The 20,294-nt window shown below is 44.8% G+C and overlaps 1 protein-coding gene across 2 annotated transcripts in view; it reads left to right on the forward strand.

The window, feature by feature from the left end:
• lratb.1 (lecithin retinol acyltransferase b, tandem duplicate 1) overlaps window positions 1-20,294 on the forward strand; it is a 164,346-nt gene that overhangs the window by 67,209 nt on the left and 76,843 nt on the right. For both annotated transcript variants that reach the window (XM_055644456.1, XM_055644448.1), the window contains exons 10-13: window positions 4,290-4,354; window positions 7,050-7,156; window positions 9,564-9,672; window positions 12,097-12,196. In XM_055644456.1, coding sequence (XP_055500431.1) covers window positions 4,290-4,354; window positions 7,050-7,156; window positions 9,564-9,672; window positions 12,097-12,196 — 381 coding nt within the window. The remainder of the gene's footprint in view (window positions 1-4,289; window positions 4,355-7,049; window positions 7,157-9,563; window positions 9,673-12,096; window positions 12,197-20,294) is intronic.

The following is a 20,294-nucleotide window of genomic DNA, read 5'->3' on the forward strand; positions in this document are numbered from 1 at the left end:
GGGAACCGAGCAGAAGCATTAAAACAAAACAGGATATGGTATCACTTGGTAAAGCAATGTGGTATCACTTGGTGGAGCAATGATATGATTTGTGAGCTTTCAACTTGGTGAATTTCAGATATAACCGTATAACCATATAACAATTACAGCACGGAAACAGGCCATCTCGGCCCTACAAGTCCGTGCCGAACAACTTTTTTTCCCTTAGTCCCACCTGCCTGCACTCATACCATAACCCTCCATTCCCTTCTCAACCATATGCCTATCCAATTTATTTTTAAATGATACCAACAAACCTTCCTCTTCCACTGGAAGCTCATTCCACACCGCTACCACTCTCTGAGTAAAGAAGTTCCCCCTCATGTTACCCCTAAACTTCTGTCCCTTAATTCTGAAGTCATGTCCTCTTGTTTGAATCTTCCCTATTCTCAAAGGGAAAAGCTTGTCCACATCAACTCTGTCTATCCCTCTCATCATTTTAAAGACCTCTATCAAGTCCCCCCTTAACCTTCTGCGCTCCAGAGAATAAAGACTTAACTTATTCAACCTATCTCTGTAACTTAGTTATTGAAACCCAGGCAACATTCTAGTAAATCTCCTCTGTATTCTCTCTATTTTGTTGATATCCTTCCTATAATTGGATTGGCGCGGCCTTTCCTGCCGGGATCGACCGGAGCTCCAGCAGCGGCGGGACAGCGCTGGAACATCGCGGGGCTGGCGATGCCTTACTGGGGTTCGCCGTCTGGAGCCCGGAGTGCTGGACCTGCTGCACCGACATCCTGGAGCTGCGGTTTGTGGAGCTCCCAACGCGGGCGGCGCTGATGGACAGCGCGGGGTCCTGTGATTCTGCCCGGCTCGGCCTGTGGACTCAGGCGCTGCAGACTCCGGCAGCGGGAGGCGGCTGATCAGGAGGTCCGGGCCGCTGAGGAGGAGGATGCTCACCGTCGGGGTTCGGCGTCGGCGTTCCACCAGCCCGGCATGAGGGCCTGAACATCGGGCCACCCGGGGCGGCGACTGCGGGTGCTCGGAAGGCCCCGACCACGGATGAACACGGAGGGGAGGCTGGCTAGACTATGGTGCCATCCTCACCTTGGTGCCATTTATGTTATGTTGTGTCGTGGACTTTCTGTGTTTGTGCTTTTTTTTAAATTCAATTTCAATTTTATTTTTTAATATGTTTTATTATTTATTTATTATTATTATTTTTTTTTTATGATACTGCCTGTAAGGGAAATTCATTTTGTTGTATATGAGATTCCACCTTCAAGGAACTATGCACGGTTATTCCCAGATCCCTCTGTTCAACTGTATTCTTCAATTCCCTACCATTTACCATGTACGTCCTATTTTGATTTGTCCTGCCAAGGTGTAGCACCTCACATTTATCAGCATTAAACTCCATCTGCCATCTTTCAGCCCATTTTTCCAAATGGCCTAAATCACTCTGTAGACTTTGGAAATCCTCTTCATTATCCACAACACCCCCTATCTTGGTATCATCTGCATACTTACTAATCCACACCTTCATCCAGATCATTGATGTACATGACAAACAACAAAGGACCCAACACAGATCCCTGAGGCACCCCACTAGTCACCTGCCTCCAACCCGATAAACAGCCATCCACCATTACCCTCTGGCTTCTCCCATTCAGCCACTGTTGAATCCATCTTGCTATTCCTGCATTTATACCCAACAGTTGAGTTTTATTTTATTTTATTCCATGTAAATAGTGACAGACCTGACATTTTTACAGATTTAAATGTCAACTGTTTGCAAATGACAGGGAAAATGGATAAATGTAATGGACCCCCTTGTTAACAGAAGGGTTAACGAGAAGAGATCCAGAAACGGAACATTTTGCTTTATACTACAGCTTTTTACAACTTTGGTTCAGGCTTAAGGGCCTGTCCCACTTTCACGACCTAATTCACGACCTCTGCCAAGTTTGCCCTTGACGCATACTCGCAGCATGGTCGTCACGAGGTCGTAGGTAGGTCGTAGCAGGCCGTGATGCTAGTTGTTGGTACTCGTGGCATCAAGTAGGTCGGGGTTTTTTCTAGCATGATGAAAAATGTCCACGAGTAATAAAGGTCGCGAGTTAGGTCATGAAAGTGGGACAGGCCCTTTAATTTGACTATTGTGTACAGTTCTGGATGCACAAAGCATGGAGAATGCGCAGTAGAGGTTTACCAGAACGATGGCTGGATTACAGGGTATTGGTTATGAGGTTGGACAATCTTCAATTGTTTGTCTCTGGAGCGTGAGCGGCTGAGCAGTGACCTGATAGCAGTATATAAAATCATGAGAGGCGTAGATCGTTTACAAAGTCAGAAAAGTCTGACATTCCCAGAATGGAAATTTCAGACCAGAGGGCATAGCTTTAAGATCAGAGGGGGAAAGTTTAAAGGAGATGCATGGGGCAAGTTTTTCACACAGAGACATGGATGCCTGGAACACACTGCCAGGAGTGGTATTGAAGGAGAAGGAGAAACAAAAGTTTTGTTTAAGAAACTTTGAAATAAACACATTGAAATACAAGGAATGGAGGAATATGGATCACATGCAGCGAGATTAGTTTAACTTGGTATCATGTTTGGCACAGATACCGTGAGCTGAAGGGCCTGTTCCTGTGCTGTTTACCATTCTGGTCATGATTCTCACGTAAGGGGTAGACTGATCAGATCGCAATGCATTTCAACAGACTTCTCCTGGTCTGACTCCAGAATTCATTAAAGGCAGGCATTGTAAAGTCCCCTCAATGGAGGTCTTTGGACTGTATTGACCAAACACTACTTGGAATTCAACCAGTAATATTTCAGGCCAAATATCATTATCTAATGGTCTTATTAAGGTAATCAGACCTGACATAAACATAGAGTGTGCATATGTGCATCTGTATTCTCAGTACATTTGGGAATTATGAAGTGTCAGTGACGTTTAGTACATACAAGTCCCTGTCAAATGGGTGGCCTGGTCCCCCAACTCAACCCGTTCCCCCAGTGCAATAGTCCACCACTCATCCGTTTTCCCAACGCAACTCGTTCCCCCCAACACAATATTCCGCCTCTCACCCATAGGCCCCAACTGTGCAGGGGCGGCTCATTTCCCCTTATTCACCCTCCCTCATTTTAAACATTAAATAAAATGCAGCCAGGAAAAACATTTGGATTTCACTTGCTACCAGGACTCAGTGTCCTGTGGTTGCAACAGTGTTGCGGGCAGGGCCAGCAAGGATTTGGATTTTTGACACTGAGAAGTGAAGAGAAAAGTTCATTTTTTAAAGTTTTAAATGTGAATAACTTGTAAAATTCACCATCAATCTGAACAAAACTTGATACACCACACCACAAGGCAATGATGATTAAGTTGGTCCAAAAACTGTAGCGCTATCGTATACGGTTTTGGCATAATTCAGGGCATGAATCACACGCAAGCACACACAGACAAGATGAGAATTTTAGTAGATGAATTGTAAGCAATATTAAAACAGCATCACAGGTTCAAATTGTAGATGCCAATTTCTAGTTGAGGCCAGTTCATTGGCTATATTTAAGAGGGAGTTAGATGTGGCCCTTGTGGCTAAAGGGATCAGGGGGTGTGGAGAAAAGGCAGGTACAGGATACTGAGTTGGATGATCAGCCATGATCATATTGAATGGCTGTGCAGACTCGAAGGGCCGAATGGCCTACTCCTGCACCTATTTTCTATGTTTCTATGTTTCAAATCAGCATAAGCATTGGTTTATTTTACAATTATACCGAGTCCTTGCTGTAATTTCCAGTGATGAGTAAAGCACTATCTATGTTTACTCCTTATATGTTTATTAATTGATATATACCTCGTAGCCTCGTAGTTTAAAGGAAATGTGCATGTATCTGATATTTATATTAATTTATAGATTTGAGCTTTTTATATTTCACCAATTTACTTAAAATATGCTAAATATTATAAACCAGCAGTTTTTTTGACACATCCAAATGTTATTTTCTGAAATGTTGTACACGTCTTGTGATTTTGCACAAAAACTAAGCAGGCGGAATACAACGTCAAAAGTATTTCACAGAGGGTGGTGGGCAAGTGGAAGGTGCCTCCAGGGATGGTGGTGGAGCCAAAGACAATAGTGGTGTTTAGGCTTCTTTTAGAAAGGCACATGGACACGCAGGGAATGGAGGGACATACACTCTTCTATGTTGTAAGTTTATTGATATTGCCAAATCTATTGATATTTAGAGGGGCATTTTACGAAGATAATCAGAGCTGACTGTTTTATTCCTTTATTTTCCAGTTACAGATGGTGGTGCTGTGCTTGTCCAAGGAGCAAAGGGATCACCTCCATCTGACAGTTACAAGGTGCTGTGGAAGGATGGTTTGAAATTATTAAATCAGTTATACGGAAGTCACTGCTTTTATTGTAAAATATGATTTAGTTGGTTTCTTAAAATGAATGTCATGGAGAATAGTCATTATGGTGCTGCAGCGGTTGAGTTAGAAACATAGAAACTAGGTGCAGGAGTAGGCCATTCGGCCCTTCGAGCCTGCACCGCCATTCAATATGATCTTGGCTGATCATCCAACTCAGTATACCGTACCTGCCCTCTCTCCATTCCCCTGATCCCTTTAGCCACAAGGGCCACATCTAACTCCCTCTTAAATATAGCCAATGAACTGGCCTCCACTACCTTCTGTGGCAGGGAGTTCCAGAGATTCACCACTCTCTGTGTGAAAAATATTTTTCTCATCTCGATCCTAAAGGATTTCCCCCTTATCCTTAAACTGTGACCCCTTGTCCTGGACTTCCCCAACATCGGGAACAATCTTCTGCATCTATCCTGTCCAACCCCTTAAGAATTTTGTAAGTTTCTATAAGATCCCCCCTCAATCTTTTAAATTCTAGTGATTACAAGCCGAGTCTATCCAGTCTTTCTTCATATGAACGTCCTGACATCCCAGGTTGCTGCGTTACAGCACTCGCAGCGCCAGAGACTTGGGTTCGATCCCGACTAGGGGTGCTATCTGTACGGAGTTTGTATGTTCTCCCCATGACCGCTTGGGTTTTCTCCGAGATCTTCGGTTTCCCCCCCACACTCCAAAGACGTAAAGGTATGTAGGCTAATTGGATTGGTATAATTGTAAATTGTCCCTAGTCTGTGTAAGATAGTGTTAATGTGCAGGATCAGGCGGGACTGTCATATGTTGAAAGAATGGAGCGACTGGGCTTTATACACTGGAATTTAGAAGGATGAGATGGGATCTGATTGAAACATAAGATTATTAAGGGATTGGACACGCTAGAGGCAGGAAACATGTTCTCGATGTTGGGGGAGTCCAGGGGCAAAAGTTTAAGAATAAGGGGTAGGCCATTTAGAACGGAGATGAGGAAAAACATTTTCACCCAGAGAGTAGTGAATCTGTGGAATTCTCTGCCTCAGACACAGTGGAGGCCAATTCTCTGGATGCTTTCAAGAGAGTGAGATAGAGCTCTTAAAGATAGCGGATATGGGGAGAAGGCAGGAACGGGATACTGATTGTAGATGATCTGCCATGATCACATTGAATGGCGGTGCTGGCTCAAATGGGCTGAATGGCCTACCTATTGTCTATTATCTATTGTCTATGCTACACGGAAAATCATCAGGCCGCCAGTTCTCCCAATGCAAGACTGTTTGATTATTCTTTCCTACCTAATTCTCTCCTTCACTTGGTTTATCTCAGCTGGCACCCATACTAGTTGTGTAATTGTTCCTCCCCCCTCTCACAGTGTAGGTACCAATATGTGCAACTACTATTTAGTGTCTTGGGTACAAACCAAATACTAGATTAAAATATTAGACAAACCATTTTTTTTTAACGTACTGTCTTTACATCTTCTGAGATCAGATACTCCCAATTAAGGCATTTAAAATACATATAATCCTCCAACATTTTCGCCACCTCCCAACGGGATCCCACTTCTGGCCACATCTTCCCATCTCCACCCCTCTCTGTTTTCCGCAGAGACCGTTCCCTCCGCAACTCCCTGGTCAACTCGTCCCTTCCCACCCAAACCATCCCCTCCCCAGGTACTTTCCCCTGCAAGCACAGGAGAGCACCAGGAGATGCAACACCTGTCACCCTTTACTTCTGTATCCCCCTCAACTGTACATCCGAGACCAAGGAGGCTCCCCGACAGTCGCTGAACTTTTCCACACAACACCTACCTGATGGCAGGGCTCAGCACTTTAACCCCTCTCCCATTCCCAATCTGATTTTTCTGCCCTGGGCCTCCTCCATTGTCAGAGTGAGGCCCCGTGCAAATTGGAGGAACAGCACCTCATATTTTGCTTGGGTAGCTTTCACCACAGCGGTATGAACATTGACTTCTCTAACTTCAATTAGCCCTTGCTTTCCCCCTCTCTCCTTCCCCTTTCTCCCACCAGTCTTTCTGTCTCTGACTACATTCTATCTCTGTCCCACCCACTCCCCTGACATAAACCGTAGTAAGACACAAAATGCTGGAGTAACTCAGCGGGACAGGCAGCATATCTGGAGAGAAGGAATGGGTGATGTTTCGGGTCGATACCCTTCTTCAGTCTGAAGTCTAAAGAAGGGTCTCGACCTGAAACATCACCCATTCCATCTCACCAGAGATGCTGCCTGTCCCGCTGAGTTACTCCAGCATTTTATGTCTACCTAAGGCATTTAAAAAATACATTTCATTGAATTATAAACTTTAAAAGTGCTCAGTTTAAGAAGTAAAGTGGTATAAAAAAAACTGATTTACCTGACCCTAAATGATAGGATTGAACATTGATATTGATATTGATCCCACTGATAAAAGTACTAAGCTGCAATACTGCGATTTTGCATAACACATTTGTTGAAATTTTACAGCACAGGAATAACCATTTGAACCATTCCACTACTAGCTGTCCTTTTTTTTTTCTTTCTTTATTATTATCCTGTTTTAAATTTAGATGAAGTCTAAATAACGCGGAGCCTGTTACACTTAGTATATAAGCAGTTGTATTTGACTTTATTGCTGACATTCCACGCTATATCTCTGCAGATTTGTGCCACGTATTTAGATGGCTACCGATCAATAGCGGTGTGTCCCGTGGCAGGACGACGATCTGTGGAGAAGGGAAGGAAAACAGCAGAGAGCATTTTGAAAAGGTATGTGCATTAGAAGGGTTAAAGTGAGCTGGGCCTAAACTTTCTTTATCTCATAAGATCATGAGATAGGAGCAGGATTAGGCCATTCAGTACATCAAGTCTACTCCATTCAATCATGGCTGATCTATCTCTCCCTCCTAACCCCATTCTCCTGCCTGCTCCCCCCCATTACCCCTGACACTAAATCAAGAATTTAACTATCCCTTAACTATGCCTTAAAAATATCCATTGCCATGGCCTCCGCAGCCTTCTGTGTTCATCTCCCTCTTCCACCCTTCCCTGTCCCTCCCTACCTCTATTTCTCTTCTCCTCAACCACCCCTAACCCACTTCGCTCACTACCCCACGCACCAATCCACATTTTGTGCTGTTTTCTGACATCCCAATATCCCCATCCGCTTTCTCTTTCATTTTGTTTTTCAAGCTCAATTTCACCCATCCCCTTCTCTGTGCTCCCTCTCTTCTGCCACCTTCCTGCCTTTCCCTAGTCTCTCCCATTTTGTCATTTATTTTTTTAAGCCCCTGACAGACCTTGTCAAATGGAAAACCAACCACTTCCAAGAAGCCAAATTCTAACAGCAAACTGCCGCTGGAACTCAGCGGTTCAGGCAGCATCTGTTGAAGGAAATAGAAAGATGACATTTCAAGTTGGTATCCTTCTTGGAGTAGAGGTGATATAGCTGGTAGAGAGAGGTGAGGGCAAGGGTTGGGACAAGTGGAGGAGGACGAGGACAAACAGGTCAAGTTGGGAATGGGAAGAGGAATTAAAATGGTTAACAATGATGCCGTCTAGCAGGTCCCTGTACACAGAGCGCAAGTGCTCGGCAAAATGGTTGCACTGATGCTGAACACTTCACAAAGGGAGCATTGAATGCTCAGGAGCATTGAGTCTGAAGAAGGGTTTCGGCCCGAAACGTTGCCTATTTCCTTTGCTGCATAGATGCTGCCTCACCCGCTGAGTTTCTCCAGCATTTTTGTCTACCTTCAATTTTCCAGCATCTGCAGTTCCTTCTTAAACATTGAATGCAATAGATGAGTTTGGAAAATCACCGTTGAACTGGAGAATTCAATGTTCCCATTGTTGGGTTATAGGCTAGAGAAATGGATGGTTATTAATCATCCCAACTCCTATTTACATTCTTATACTGACCTTTCTGTCCTCGCCCCCCCCCCCCCCCCCCCCCCATTTCCATAGTGGGATCACATGTAAACTGGAGAAACAGCACCTCATATTCTGCCTGGGTAGCTGACAAACTCACAATATGAACATTGAGTGTGTGCAGGAAAGAACCGAAGGTTTAAATCGAAGGTCGACACAAAATGCTGGAGTAACTCAGCAGGTCAGGCAGCATCTCTGTAGAGAAGGAATGGGTGACGTTTTGGATCGAGACCCTTCTTCAGACTGAGTCTTGAGTCTGAAGAAGGGTCTCGACCCGAAACGTCACCCATTCCTTCTTTACAGAGATGCTGCCTGACCCGCTGAGTTACTCCAGCTTTTTGTGTCTACCGTCACCTATCCATGTTCTCTAGAGATGCAGCCTGAGTTACTCCAGCACTTCATGTTTCATTTATAAACCATCATCTGCAGTTCCTTGTATTTATATTAATTCTGTTGCTATTAATGTACGTGTGGTTTGATCATTGTCATTTTTACCTGCTCTCATTATTTAAGGCATCAGAAGTTGCTGACCTAGAAATTATAATGTAACATGCTGGAGTGCTGCTGTCAGTTTTGGTCATGGGCCCCATCTGCACCATTGTAATACCAGGGGCTGATCAGCCCAGCGGATTATGCAGGGCATACAAAGGAAAATCGAGAGTCTGCAGATGCTGGAATTTGGAGCAAAAAGTGGCTGGACACCTGATGAAAGGGAGGGAGAGAGGGAGCGTGAAGGGGGAGCTAGGAAGGTAAAAGGGAGGGATGAAATGAAGGCACTGATGGTGGGAGGAAGTTGGAAGAAAAAGGATCATGTTGGCCTGTCGACAAAAGTGCTGGAGAAACTCAGCGGGTGCGGCAGCATCTATGGAGCAAAGAAATAGGGAAAGTTTTGGGCTGAAACCGGAGAGTCAGGAAATTATTTGAAGAATAGAAACATAGAAAATAGGTGCAGTGGGAGGCCATTCGGCCCTTCGAGCCAGCACCGCCATTCATTGTGATCATGGCTGAATAGAAGGTGAAAACATAGTTGGGAATACCAAGCAATGTGAAACAGCTGAGAAATGCATTTTTGCTTTGTTGCCAATATATTTTTAACACAATGCAATAAAATTGGCTGTACTGTACCAACAGATTTACGGGCCATTCTGTTCAAATATTAAACAGTATCAAACTGCAATGCAAGTTGTATCTTTGCTAGTTTTAATGATTTTAAACAAGTCTTTCAGTCGGTTTTGTTGATTCCATCAAGGATGCAACGTATTTTCAAAGAGGTTGGCCTAGGTGACTTCAAATCGGTTAATGTGCAGATTCTGGGATCTGAAGAAATCTATGGAAGGCAAGCTGCAAAGACAAATAATGTAAGTGGAATTATCCAATTAAACTATGATTATAACTATAATAGTCAGATGCAGAAACAGTCAGGATAAATTTGACCATAAATGCGAGCACCTAATGCACAATATGTTAGTGATTGCGCATTTCAATCCGTTCTATTTATTTCAGTGAAGGTGAATTTTTGCATCGCTTTTAGTTGTCAATAGTGTTTTATTTATCACATATGGAACTGCACAGTGAAATTCGTTTTGCACATATTACAAGTGCGGGTGCTGCCATTATTCAGAGTCCAATGTCTGGTCGGCCCGCACGCTGGAGCAGTTCCCGTGAACCGATGCCCCTCTCCTCGCCTCTCTTCGCCTGGCCACCCTTGTGTCCCAGGGCCACCTCCTACAGCCTACCTGGAGGTGCTGGAGGCATTACCCCAGTTCACCCCCCTTACCGTTCCTTGCTCCTGTCTCTGCAGTTCCCTCCCAGTTACGCTGACCAAAGGGCTTTCGGGCGGGTTATTCACGATCCCGCCAACCGACGAGCCTTCAAGCGAGGTCCCGCCGATCACTGAGCCTTGGGACAACTTCCTGATCTTGTCGACTGCTGAACCTTCAAGCGTTGCTCTGTCGACCGCTGAGCCTTGGGGCAGATTCCTGATCTCGTCGACCGCTGAGCTTTCAGGCGAGGTCCCGCCAACTGCGACCCTTCGGGCAGACTGAGACGAGCCTTCGGGCGGGTTCCTGGTCCCACCCCTATGAACAACCCAGGTGAAAATTCTACCACATTGCAGCCAACTCTTCAACAAATTTTGAGTTTGGAGTTATGTAATTGTACAACCAACCATGTAGCAAGAAATGTCATAATTGAAATCTCTTCCCCATGTTGGAATGTTAATGGATTTATCACACATTGTAAATCACACCTTTTTATGCTGCTGTCATTATGTTTAACCAAATCATTCCCACTTTTCACCATAATACTTTATCCTGCAGATTTTTCTGATGTAACATGTTTCCATCACATGAATTGAATATAACTCAATTAATGAATTAGGGGAGCACTACATTCAGATTTAGGTTTAATATTGCCACATGTACCAGTACAGTGAAAAACTTAGTTTTGCATGCTATCCAAACAGATCAGATAATACTATACATAAATGCAATCAAACTCCAGTAAAATAGATAGAGCAAAGGGGAAGATACAGTGCAGAATATAGTTCTCAGCATTGTAGCGCATCAGTTCCAAAAACAAATTCTGTTAGAACGCATGTTTTAATCACGCTGAGTCCAGTGATAGGTTTCACGGTTTCTTTATTCATAGCTTTCAGCTCCAAGGCAAACAACAGACTGCTAATATCCTGCAGCACAGGGTTTCTTATCTATACAATGTCTACAATGGGGTTGAGGTGAATCACACAGCTACCCGAGCTTGTAGATGGATAATTCTGAAGCATGATAACAGAAGGGAAGAAGCTGTTCCTGGATCTGATGGTGCAGGCTTTCAAGAATGTGTACCTTCTGCCGGATGGGAGCAGGGAGAAGAAGGAATGAACAGGATGGAACGTCTATTACTTTTCTCAGGCAACATGAAGTGGAGATGGAAGCAATGTCAGAAGTCTGGCCCACATCTATAATTCTGCAATTTCTTGTGGTCATGGGCGGAACTGTTTCTAGACCAACGATAGACACAAAATGCTGGAGTAACTCAGCGGGACAGGCAGCATCTCTGGAGAGGAATGGGTGACCTTTCGAGTCTCAACCCGAAAGATCACCCATTCCTTTTCTCCAGAGATGCTGCCTGCCCCCACTGAGTTAATCCAGCATTTTGTGTCTATCCTTGGTGTAAACCAGCTATTTCTTCAAGATTCAAGATTCAAGAGAGTCTATTGTCATGTGTCCCAGATAGGACAATGAAATTGTTGCTACATGTTTCAAGACCAAGCTGTGAAGCAACCCGACAGTAAGTATGCTTTTATGGGGTGCATCGATAGAAGTTTATGAGTGTTATAGGAGAAATGCTGTATTTCCTCAGTCACCTCTGAGAAGCACTTCTGTTACACAGACAGGATTGATCCTCATGTAATTTCGATCGGGAAGGAACCCGTACAAATTGGACACAGGCTATGACGGGTTTACTGCAGAAAAAAACTATCTTGGAAAAAACTCCTGATTACATGTACCTCCTCAAAGTAATCAGATACCATTGTCTCTTAAGAACACAGGCTGCCAGTTTCACAGCAGGAGGCCATTTAAGCATTATTTTGGAAATTGTGTTTTTCTCTCTAATGGCATAAGACTGCAATTGGTTAAAATTGTGAATGTTGCCAATTGCCAGAAGTGTTTGATAGCAATCAACAAATCAGTGAAGAGGAGACTGCATCATGATCACCAAATAGCTATATTTTTGTACCAAAGTACTCATTATTGGTAAGCTGTCGGCATTTGCCCTTACAGAACCCTCGGGAAGCTGTTATTTGGCTAGCAGTTCATCACATGCAGAAGAAAGCTCTGGAACTATTTTCCCGTGAAATTGCTCCAGCTGGCACTGGAATGGGTGAGTGGACTTTTTTTTCTGTGTCTGTTACCTCAGGAGAATATTATGTGGTTACATAAAGGGCCCGTCCCACGAGCATGAGACTCCATGCGGCAAGCGCGACCCAACGTGGTTGCTTGAGCCGTACAGCCTCGCGGGGCCGTATGGAGTTGTGCGGAGCTGGCCCCGACATCGCGCGAGGCTCCGAAAAACTGACCGTGTCCAAAATTCCGTACTGGAACGGCCTGCCGGCCCGCAGCCGCCGCTAGTTAGGTCGCTTCTGGTTGGGTCGCGCTTGCCGCATGGAGTCGCTTAGGTCGCGCTTGCCGCATGGAGTCGCATGCTCGTGGGACAGACCCTTAAGTCTGAATTTAGTTGGAGAGAGAATGATCACTATCGTATCTGTTTCCACCTCCAACCCTGACAACATGTCACAGCCACCCACCACTCTGTGTAGAGCAAACCTTGCCTGGCACATCTCCTTTAAACTTGTGTAGGAAGGAACTGCAGATGCTGGTTCAGCCGAAGATGGACTCAAAATGCTGGAGTAACTCAGTAGGACAGGCAGCATCTCTGGAGAGAAGGAATGGGTGATGTTTTGAGTCACGAAATGTCAACCATTCCTTCTGTCCATAGATGCTGCCTCTCCTGCTGAGTTACTGTTCTCCAGTATTCTGTGTCTATCTCGTTAAAACTTTGCTGCTCTGACCTTAAGGCTGTGTCCACTAGAATTTTAGATAACTACCCTAGGAAGAAAAGACTTAAAATGTTATAGACTTTTTATCAGGTCTCCTGACAACCTCCAGAGCTCCAGTGAGATCAATCACAGTGTGCACAATCTGAAGGATCTCGATCCGAAACGTCACCCATTCCTTCTCTCCAGAGATGCTGCCTGTCCCACTGAGTTACTCCAGCATTTTATGTCTATCATCTTTCAGCTAAAACCCTCTAATCCAGATGGCATTCTGGTAAAAAAAAACAAAGTACTGAAGGCACTCAGAGGCATTCGGGAATCTCCGTTCGGTGGATTGGGGAAGCAATGTTTTGGATCAGGACCCTCCTTCAGACAGATGGAGTAAGGGGGAGAAAGCTGCAAAATAGAGGTGCGTGGGGCAAAAGCTGGCAAGTAATAAGTTAGACACAAAATGCAAGAGTAACTCAGCGGGACAGGCAGCATCTCTGGAGAGAAGGAATGGGTGATGTTTTGGGTCGAGTCGCTTCTTTAGACTGACGTCGGGGAGTGGGCGGGACGAAGATAGAGTGTAGTCGGAGACTGGGGTTGCCAACTTTCTCACTCCCAAATAAGGGACAAACGGTCAAAATAAGGGACAAATTCCCGCCAGCAATTCGTTGACCGATTCGGCCATGGCTGGGTGAATGATGAGTTGGCCCGGGTGCTGGACTGCACACAAAGCCCAGCCAGCGCGCTGGCTGAGGAGTTTTGACCCACGCGACATCATGCGCAAAGTCCGGCACCCCATCCAACTCATGAACCGATGATCGGCCATGAGAAGGAGGTGGTGGTGGTGGTGTTGGCGGTAAGCGAAGATCCGAAGGTCGGACAGCTGGCCGGGCTGCCAGGGAAGGGGCGACAGGGCCACGGGTGAGGCGCTGCTGCTGCACTCCATGGGCTGCACTATGTCAGGCGAAAGCTCCTTTCACAGCGTTTGGGGAGTCTGGCCCAGGGTAAAGTGTCGGGGAGGACAGGAGCGTTGTGAAGGAGGGGATCGGGGACCGTGCCAGTAACCACTTGCGATGCTCCGGGCACGGAGCCACCGCATTGGTCAATTGGTCAACCTCAATTGGTCCCTTGATCGTGCAGTCAGAATTTAAGGATTTGCGTGAAGCGGCTGACATGAGTGAGGCCGGCAAGCGGCAGGAGAGAGATGTTCAGACGGAGAACACTGCCAGAGGTAAGCGGGCCGGCAGAAAGCGCTGAGGTGCCGGCGGCTGCTCGCAGCCCCCTGAGCTGCTTCCCTCCCTGGCCACAATGCGGTGGCTCCACGTCCGGAGCACCGCGGCAGCGCTGAGTGAGTGAGTTACTGGCATGATCCCCGACCCCCTCCTTCTCAACACTCCTGCCCTCCCCGCAACTTTACCCCTGGCCAGACTCACCACATGCTGTGAAAGGAACTCTCACCCCAATTGGTCCCTTGAACTAGTATTGTCACTTAATAAGATGACAACTAATTCAACTTGTTCCGGTGTACTCCCGTTTTTCCCACCATCTCTCCAGCTGCTCTTCACCCCCCACCCATTCAGTAATTCAAAATGAAGGAGATTTGGAAGCCTTGGGCAAATTGAATTGTTACTTATTTTTATTTTTTATTTTTACGGAGAGGAGAACAATCTGCGCATGCGCGGATTAAGATTTTATTAAAAAGTCGACTGACTGTCTACCCTACCGTAATTACTCATTGCAGGGGAAAGTACCTGGGGAGGGGGTGGTTTGGATGGGAAAGGACGGGTTGACCAGGGAGTTGCGAAGGGAATGGTCTCTGCTGAAAGCAGAAAGGGGTGGAGATGGGAAGATGTGGCTAGTAGTGAGATCTTGTTGGAGCTGGCGAAAGTGGTGGAGGATTATATGCTGTCTGCGACGGCTGATGGGGTGGAAGGTGAGGACAAGGGGGACTCTGTTCTTGTTGCGAATGGGGGGAGGGAGATGACACCAAACCCTGAGGCACACCACTAGTCACAGGCCTCCAGTCCGAGAAGCAACCTTCCACCATCACCCTCTGCTTCTTTCCATGGAGCCAATTTCCATCCATTCAGCTCTCTCTCCATGGATCCCATTGATCTAACCTTCCAGACCAGACTACCATGTGGAACCTTGTCACGTAAACCTCTACATCCTCCTGCGCTGGGCCAACAAGGACGGCACACAAGACTCCAAATGTGGCCTCACCAGTTTTATAAAGCTGCAACCTAACTCTTATATTCAATGTCCCGACTGATGAAGGCAAACATTCCTTCTTTACCAGTCTACTTGCCTGTCATAGAGTCATATAACACGGAAACAGGCCCTTCAGCCCAGCTTGCCCATGATGACCAAGGTGCCCAACTACACCTGCCTGTGCTTGGCCATTATCCCTGTAAACCTTTCTATCCATGTACCTGTCCAAATGTCTACTAAATGTTGTTATAGTTTCTGCCTCAACTATTTACTCCAGCAGCTCGTTGCATACTCCCACCATCCTCTGTGTGAAAATGTTGCCCATTAAATCTTTCCCTTCCCACTTTAAACCTCTGTCCTCTGGTTCGTGATTCCCTTTCTCTGAGTAAAAGACTGTGCATTCACTCGATCTATTCCCCTCATGGTCTTTTACACCTCTATAAGATCACCCCTCATCGTCCTGCGCTCCAAGGAATAAAGTCCTACCCTGCTCAACCTCGATCATATTTGTTTAGGGGTGGCACAGTGGTGCAGCAGTAGAGTTGCTACTAGAGTAGCAGTAGACTCTTTATAACGCCAGAGTCAGCAATCCTGACTATGGGTGCGGTGCGGTATGTACGTTCTCTCCGTGACCACATGGGTTTTCTCCAGGTGCTCTGGTTTCTTCCCATATTCCAAAGACCTGGTTTTATTGGTTTAATTGGCTTCTGTGATTTGCCTCTAGTGTGTAGAATGGAACTAGTGTGGGGATCGCTGGTCTGCGTGGAGTCGTGGGCCAAAGGGCCTGTTTCCACGCTGTATTTCAAAACCAAACTTCCACAGTTCAAACTTTTTTACATCAAATTACCAAATTTTGAATCACACTACAGATTTGTCAACTTAATGTAGTTACTTTAAAAATAAAAGTAGCTGTCCTTCTTCTTTCTGTAATCCATCTTTACATTTCCAATGCAAAGATGATACAAGGGGAAGTTTCTTAACCAGTTACAATAAAATTCAAATGTAGCTCTGTGCGACTTGCTGCCGTTGATTTTCTTCGAGCCTTCTGCATGGGCAAAGTTGCATGAATTGGAGTGTGTTAAAAGGATAAACGAGGCTTTATCTTGCTAAATCAAATGTGGTCGCTTCTAGTGGATGCTGAGCTGCAAGCTAGGGAGCATGTATTTAGGATTATTGCTAAATCAAAGGGAAAGTGGAACAGTTGTTTTCACACAGTTATTAAAAGGTGATACACATTTGTGTACTTGACTGAGAGCATTCATTAGAACGTTCTGTAAACCATCTATGAATTGTGGCATAAGTCCAAATTGTTCGGAGTTGGTGTTTGCCGGTAATAAGGACAATGTTCTTATTGACATAGGCTTATAACTAAAATCCACGGAAGTCTTATTTTCTTTGCAACACTAACAATATATTCCTTAGAATTTTCACACAATAAACCTTTCTAAGAAAGGGAAATACTTCTGCTAAATGAATTATGTGATGACTTATACAGGGATTTAAAAAAAAAACTAAACCTAAAAATATTTTCCAAGAAATTGAAGATCACCATTTTTGCACGCTAAATGTGTAATGCTGATGAAAAGCAAAATCAAAGGCAAAACGCTGGTAGAACTCAGCGGGTCAGGCAGCATGGTTGGAGGTGAATGGTGAAAGGCAACGTTTCAGATCGAGACACTGTGCTCTCAAGTAATGTGGCAACAGCGGCCATCTCAAACTCCTGGATGCATGTCTCCTTCCTACTCCTGCACTGACCTGTCTACCTTCAGCCTTCTCAGTTGCTATATAGAAGCTGAATGCAGGTTGGAAGAGCAACATCTTGCATTCCATTTTCATAGCTTACAACTCAATGGTATGAATGTTGAATTTTCTAATTGCAGCTGACTCACACACCCACTGCTCTCCTCCCTCACACACTTACCAGGACACACAGGTTTCTTCTCATTGTGTTCATCCTCCACATCAGGCTCCCTTAACACTCTCCAGCCTGCGTCTCACCCTCCAGCTTCTGTCCCACCCTCCGATGTACAGCAATACATTGGCAATCGTTCCTATTCACTCTTAAGTCCTGATACAATGTCTCAACCCCAAACGTCAACATACACCTTTTGCTTCCACAAGTTCATTAAGAGCAGCATTAGGCCATTCGGCCCATCGAGTCTACTCCGCCATTCAATCATGGCCGAACTATCTTTCTCTCTCAACCCCATTCCCCTGCCTACTCCCTGTGTAGGGGTTTCGTTTCCCTTTGCTCCATTTCGGGCCCAACTGCTCGAGTTATTCTCTCCCTTGTCGGAGGGTCAAACGGCCACCACTCCACTCGAGCGGTTTCCAAGAGAGAGAATACAACAAAAGGGATTCCCCTAGGTTCTAGACCTCAGAATTATAGTGGGATATGATAAAAGGTTGAATTGACCAGAGTGTGCTGATGAGAGAAAACAGAAACCAAGATGGACTCAAAGCAAGTCTAAAATTTACAGGCTTTATTAAACAATGAGAAATCGAATCTCACCAACACTACATAATACGTGGCTAAACTTATGCTTTAAACTAGGACTATGGACGGAAAACTATTGGGCACGTCGTAAAACTTACTTTACACAATTTTACTTGCAAGTATACTCCCCCTTTCACCTTTCTTCTCTCAACTATCCTATTTCGGGAACTTCACCAGGTCACCGGGATACTTACAGCTAGGTCGATCGGTTGGGCTCACGAGCCGTCCAGCAGAGCAGAAAGAGAGCGACTTCTGGCTTGACTCCAGCTTTTATACCTGAGTTTCCTTTGAAACCCCCAGGTGGTCCTCTGGATAAAAGGGTTCTTTTGATGATTCCCAGTTTCGATCTGGCATGAACAATAGGCTTCCGATGATAAGGGGTTTGCTGATGTCATGATCCCTCAGCCTGATCGTTATCCCATCGCCTGGATGGGCTCCCATTGTCCCGATGGATGGGTCATCCACGATGGTGATTGTGCTTGCTGCTGGCCTGTTTACCACCGTCTGCTGAGGCTTGGTACCTTCCTTTGTGTTTCCAAGATAATCTTGTTATCTCCGTATCAGCCTTTCCTGCCCACATCATTCGCAAGTTGCGTGATGCCGAAGTCCACAGGCCAGACAGGTTTGAAACTTGAAACTGATTCTTTCTTTGTGGATTGGGGGTTTTTCCGTTGCAGCCAGCAAATCTGTCTTTTTAAAATGTCCATGTCCTTATCCAACTTCTTCCATAATTTTGGGAGGATTTGCCCCAATAACTTACACCTGTAACCTTTGACACCCTTACAAATCAAGAACCTGTGAATCTCCGCCTAAAAATACCCAATGACTTAGCCTCCACAGCAGTCCACACATTCACCACCCTCTGCCTAACAAAACTCCTCCTCGTCTTCTTTCTAAAGGTACATCCTTTTTATTATGAGGTGTGCCCTCTGGTTCTAAACGTTCCTACTAGTGGAAACATCTTCTCCACATCCACTCGATCCAGGCCCTTCACTATTTGGTTAGTTTAAATGAGACTCGTCCTTCTAAATTCCAGCGAGTACAGGCCCAGTGCCTTCAAACGCTCATCATATGTTAACCCAATCATCCCCAGGATAATTCTCTTAAACCTCCTCTGGATCCTCTCCAAAGTCAGCACATCCCTCCTCAGATTTGCAGCCCAAAACTGCTCACAATATTCCAAATGCGCCTGGCCAGTGCCCTATAACGCCTCAGTATTACATCCCTACTTTTATATTCTAGTCTTCAATAAATGCTAGCTTTGAATTCACCAATTTGACTTACGAATTAACTTTTTAGGAATCCTGCACCAGCACCCTCAAGTCCCTTTGAATTTCAAATTTCTGGATCCTCTCTCAGTTTAGAAGAACAGTCTACGCTAATATATCTACTACCAAATTGCACGACCATACACTATGCTAAACTATATTCCATCTCCCACTCCTCTGCCCACTCTCCCAACTAGCACAAGTTTGTTTCCATGCTATCAACATCTCTTTATTGCCTTGTGCTTCAGCTCTTGTCAATAGCACTTTTTCAAAAGCTTTCTGGAATTCAATTAATATCATGTTAGCTGTGATACCCTTTCAACTTTATCTGTCACCTCACCCAAAAATTCAGTTTTGTTATATGTGATTTTCCCCTTAACAATCCATGCGGGCTTGCCTCCATTAAGCCAGAGAACTAATAACCCTGCCCTGCATCAATGGTTCCAAGAGGTTTGCCGCCACTGAGGCTAAACTGGTGTTGCTGGGCTTATTCCTATTTTTGAACTAAGGATAACATTTGCTACTCTCCAAAACTCGTACACCAGCCCAGGTGGCAGACCCCTGTAAGAGCTAAGGTTATAAGGTCATGTCATAGGAGCAGAATTAGGCCATTCGACCCATCAAGTCTACTCCACCATTTAATCATGGCTGATCTATCTCTCTCTCCTAACCCCATTCGCCTGCCTCCTCCCTATAACCCCTGACACCCATACTAATCAAAAATCTACCATCTCTGCTTTAAAAACATCCATTGACGTGGCCTCCACAGCCTTCTGTGGCAAAGAATTCCACAGATTCACCACCCTCTGACAAAATAAATCCCTTCTCATCTCCTCCCGAAAGGAACGCCCTTTAATTCTGAGGCTATGAACTCTAGTCCTAGACTCTCCCGCTACGTGTCAATGCCCTATCATCTAGGTTGATCTGCATTTAATCAAGAGAATAGTGCAATGTGTAGCTCTCACAGGAACACGAGCAACATAAAAAACAAAAGTATTTTACGCATCAATGCGATTGAAAATCACAATCTTCACAACTTTCACAAATAGGATTCAAGTGACATAGAATGTTATTTTCATGCTATTAACATCTAATAAAGCAGTTTCTAGATCTCATTTACATACATTCTGCCTGGCAGATGATTTCAATTATGTTGTTGACTACATATGTTTAACATGTGTAGGATAAGAGTGGGAGACTTTCTGTAGTTACAGTCTCTTCTGTTGCAAAAGAAATAAAGGTTGAACACTTGCCAGCTTTAAATTGCAAAGCACCTGTGAGTTTCCACTGCATAAATAATAATAATAATAAACTTTATTTCGGACTCAAGGTCCAGACAAGGGACAACATTACATAAAAATACATTGCATATTAAAAACATCATAAAATACATATAAAATCTTAGTATATCACTTTTAAAAGCATCATAAATTATATATTAAAAAAACCCACAATAAACAA

This window comes from Leucoraja erinacea, chromosome 1, assembly GCF_028641065.1.
Source record: "Leucoraja erinacea ecotype New England chromosome 1, Leri_hhj_1, whole genome shotgun sequence".
In the NCBI taxonomy this organism is placed as follows: Eukaryota; Metazoa; Chordata; class Chondrichthyes; order Rajiformes; family Rajidae; genus Leucoraja; species Leucoraja erinaceus.